The following is a 3,955-nucleotide window of genomic DNA, read 5'->3' as shown; positions in this document are numbered from 1 at the left end:
CGTATATATAAAGCATCAAAGCCTACAGAAAAAGGATAAACAAAACAGGAGCGCACTCAAGACCTGATGGAAAAGGCATACAATAATCTGCTGAAGTGTTGATGGCAGGAAACTGGTTATATGGAGCAGAGGTAACAAGGTAACAGCTGACCTAATTGAAGACTGGGAACAGGTGAGGGGGGCTGGCTGACTGAGAATGACAAAGGAAGTTGACTGAAGGTGGCGATGAGATGAGAAATGACARAGGGATATTAAAGGGGATGTATCATGCAAAATCCACTTTTTAAGATATTAAATGCATTTTGTTGTATTTGGAGTCTACAAGTGCAGGGAACTTGAATTTAGTGTCACCTGGTGTTGCTTAAATATCTTTATGTTCTGTTTGGGTCTTATTTTTTAACTTGTTTAGTTTTCTCTATTTTCTATGATGTTTTCTGAACTATTACATCACAGTGTTTGCGACAGAACTTCTGAATAAGGTTTGGTTTTACCAATTACAATCTGGTCATTCTTCATTCTCCTCTGGCTCTGCGACTCTGGCTTTAACATGTAAGGCTGGATGGACAAGTCTTCCCTTGACATATTTTATTTAATTCATAAATAAAATATTTCTGCAGCACTGTATAGACATAAACTCCTCTATAAAACTAGAATTGATTGCTCTGAAGCTGGAGGGGGGCCGGGTGTGAAGCACCTTGTAGGCTTTGAATTTACCAATCAAAAATAAGGCCTTAATTAGCCTTAAAAAGTCTAAATCAGTCTTTCAGTGGTCTTAAAAATGTTAACACATGTGGCGGAGTGGTTAGGGGAGTCGTCCTGGAGTCGTCCTGGAACCAGAAGGTCACTGGTTCGATCCCCCATCCAGCCGTCTCAGTCGTTGTGTCCTTGGGCAAGACACTTCACCCACCTTGCCTYCRGATGYTYYTCAGAGGGTCCGGTGGCGCCGATYCATGGCAGCCCCACCTCTGTCAGTGWGCCCCAGGGCAGCTGTGGCTACAGTGTAGTTTGCCATCATCAGTGTGTGAATGTGAGTGTGAATGGGTGAATGTCTGTTAGTGTAAAGAGCTTTGGGGTCCGGAGGGACTTGAAAAGCGCTCTATAAGTTCAGTTCAGTACCACATTGTAAGTAGGATGTTGTACATTATCTTAAATATTAAAATAATTGGTAACCTTTATTTATTTTTTTAAATAATTTACTGAATGCCTCTCACAGCTACATGCTTTGTGTTAAAATAAACATTTGGATAAAATTGTCACAAACTGTTTTTATTTCTGTTTGTGTTTATTGTGAAGTTGGTCTTAAATTAAATTTCAAGTGGCATTAAACAAGTCTTAAATTTAACTTTCCTTAAGCAGTAGGAACCCTGTTAAAGAGACAGCATCAAAACAAGTTGATCTGAGACTTGGGACTTAGGGCTTGTGGAGTTACAGTAAGGAGGATTTCAGACCAAAGCATTACAGTTCGTCTTTATATAGACCCCAATTGAATGATTTAAATGTGAAAAAGAAGGCTTTGAAAACAGCATATGTGTCCTTTAACATAAGGGCAATAAAGATCAACAAGTGTTTGGATCAGAAATTACATCACAGAAACTAGAAAATGAGTAAACTCAAAGAACCACTGACCTTAATAACTGTTAAACTGAAAAAAGGCCATTAACACCGGTCTGGGTCTGAACTTTGCAACCAGCAATAGTTTTCCTTTGATAGTTCTCATGCAGCTTAGATGAGCTTAAACATTTTTGGAAAGAAGATCAGGGGAGACTTTCAAAGAAAATGCTAAGTGAAGCCTCTGAATATTTATGTATAATTTCATACTAAATACCCCCAACTGCTCTAAAAGCGTGTTTGCATTCTTATTGCACTGTTTTAACATGCACTGAATACATTTTTTAAATGTTAGACACAAATTACTGTCAACCTGGAAAGCTTTAAGAACTTTTCATTAGTGAAAGAACAAACAAGATGACTGTCGGCTCCCGTTTGTCCAAATATTTGCTGTTCTGAGCTGTCAGTCAAGCTGCAGCCTTACATTTCACACACAGGCATCAAGGCGGTTTCAGTCTTTCCACGCGGCTTTTAAAAAGGTAGTAAATAAGCATATGTGTTATATATCCTTTGGATTTCTTTTGTAATTCAAAATTTCCAGCTGTGTACCAAATGAGCATGAGCAAATCCCCTCATTCTGCTGCCAGTCAGCGGTGGTGATTCATTAGACTGAACATTTATACACCGACAAGCTTGTTTAAAATTTCTATGTCTTGTCATGTTTTTTTCCTCTTTGCTGGTTTGACATTCCTTCTCTCCATCCTTCTATTCTCTCTGTTTTTCTCTCTAGCGGCAATTCTGGATGACCAATCTGTGTGTGGGCGTGGGGAGCGGCTGGCGCTGGCCTTGGCCAGGGAGAACATCAACAGTGTGTTCGAGGGCCCGGCCCGAGCCCGAGTGGAGGTGGACATATATGAGCTGCAAAAAGACTCCCAGTATGACACCACAGACACCAGTGAGTGGATTTTATACAATCTGAAGAAGAGCACAGTGCAGCAGAGAATAATAAAATCCAAAACATTAGTCCACATGGGCATGGTGTCTCATTAGCACAAAGAAAAGTGACCACAATCAATGCAAGTGCATAATATAAGTAGTATTTATTTTATAATAGCAAATTTTACAGAGCAAGATGTGAGTTGTATTTTAAAATCCTATCTTCTTTTAAAAGATAACTACTTTTAGTTTAGTTTTACTTTAAAAGGCTATTCTTTTATATGCAAACCCCTAAAATAATGACTGGGATGATAAAACACCAACACTTTTGTGTGATTTGGAGCCAGAAGCAGCTTTTGCTTATTTGTTTACGTGTCACTGGAGACCAGTAATGGGCCACTAAGACCGCCTCATTAAAAAAACAGTGGACCTGAGCCCTCCGGTAACATCTGGAACCAGTCGGGCCACGATAGAAACAAATGATCAAATACCAAATACAGATCAGCAGCACACTGGCTTGGTTCGTGAAAACTCAGAGTTAAAACCAAACCTCTGGACTCAGCAAAGATAGCAGCAACACAGAATCGAACCGTGAAGGAAATGCAGCCTCCCTGTTCCTCTTCTGCAGGTCACGGACCCCGCTACAAGCTACTGCTGCACCGTCTCCGTGCGCCTGCTTGAGATGCAGGCACATGTGTGTACGCATGTGTCCTTGACCGATGAGCAGGAGACTCTGACAGGCGGCTCTGCTCGTAGCATTTTTTGCTCTCTAGATCAAAGAGCTCATCTCACAGCTACAAATGACACGAGGATGCACACACACAGAAGCTCTAACCCCGTACGTGCACGCACACACATTCCATTCTCAGAGTAAAAAATAAAAAATAAAAAAACAAACATCCACACATGAGTAAAAAGGGAGTTTATACACCCATTCACTGCAGCTCAGTGCATACACACATATTTCCACACACAGCTGCAGACACTGAAGACTAATTGGGAAAAAAAGAGTAAGAGAAAGAAGGCGCTTACTGAGCACCAGAATTAAACTGTTAAGTGACCATTTCTGCTGTGTTTGTGGAATAATTATCCAGTTAGGACACTAAAAACCTTGTCAATAAAAGTGGCCACATTAAGAGTCTGTTTTGTGTAGCTGCTAAAAGCACATGTAAGATTTTAATGAAATTGTTTAATGTTTTGTGAAATGCACACTTTAAATTCTTCATGTGCTGCAAAAAAAAAAAAAAAAACAAGAAAAAGAAAAAGAACTTGCAGCATTTGGTCGCTTCTTTAGAAGTGTAATGAATTAGAGACAACTTTATACCTCTTGAAACAATGAATCAAAAGTTAATTAAATACTTGCTCAAATTGTGGAATTTAATTTTAACAGATTTATTTAATTAGGACTTAACAATTTTATCTTTTGCCATCTTTGCGTGTGTGTGTGTGTGTGTGTGTGTGTGTGTGTGTG

General features: G+C 39.5%; 1 protein-coding gene across 1 annotated transcript in view; it reads left to right on the top strand.

Moving 5' to 3' along the window:
• Positions 1-3,955, top strand: part of grik5 (glutamate receptor, ionotropic, kainate 5) — a gene marked incomplete at its 3' end in the record, with an annotated part of 86,682 nt that overhangs the window by 80,137 nt on the left and 2,590 nt on the right. Inside the window, 1 exon segment of the mRNA XM_014013406.1 lies at positions 2,339-2,503. Coding sequence (XP_013868860.1) covers positions 2,339-2,503 — 165 coding nt within the window.

The sequence above is a fragment of the Austrofundulus limnaeus genome, unplaced genomic scaffold (assembly GCF_001266775.1).
Source record: "Austrofundulus limnaeus strain Quisiro unplaced genomic scaffold, Austrofundulus_limnaeus-1.0 Scaffold101, whole genome shotgun sequence".
Lineage (NCBI taxonomy): Eukaryota > Metazoa > Chordata > Actinopteri > Cyprinodontiformes > Rivulidae > Austrofundulus > Austrofundulus limnaeus.
The sequence above is the reverse complement of the archived record's forward strand: the minus strand, read 5'-3'. Positions and strand labels throughout refer to the sequence as shown.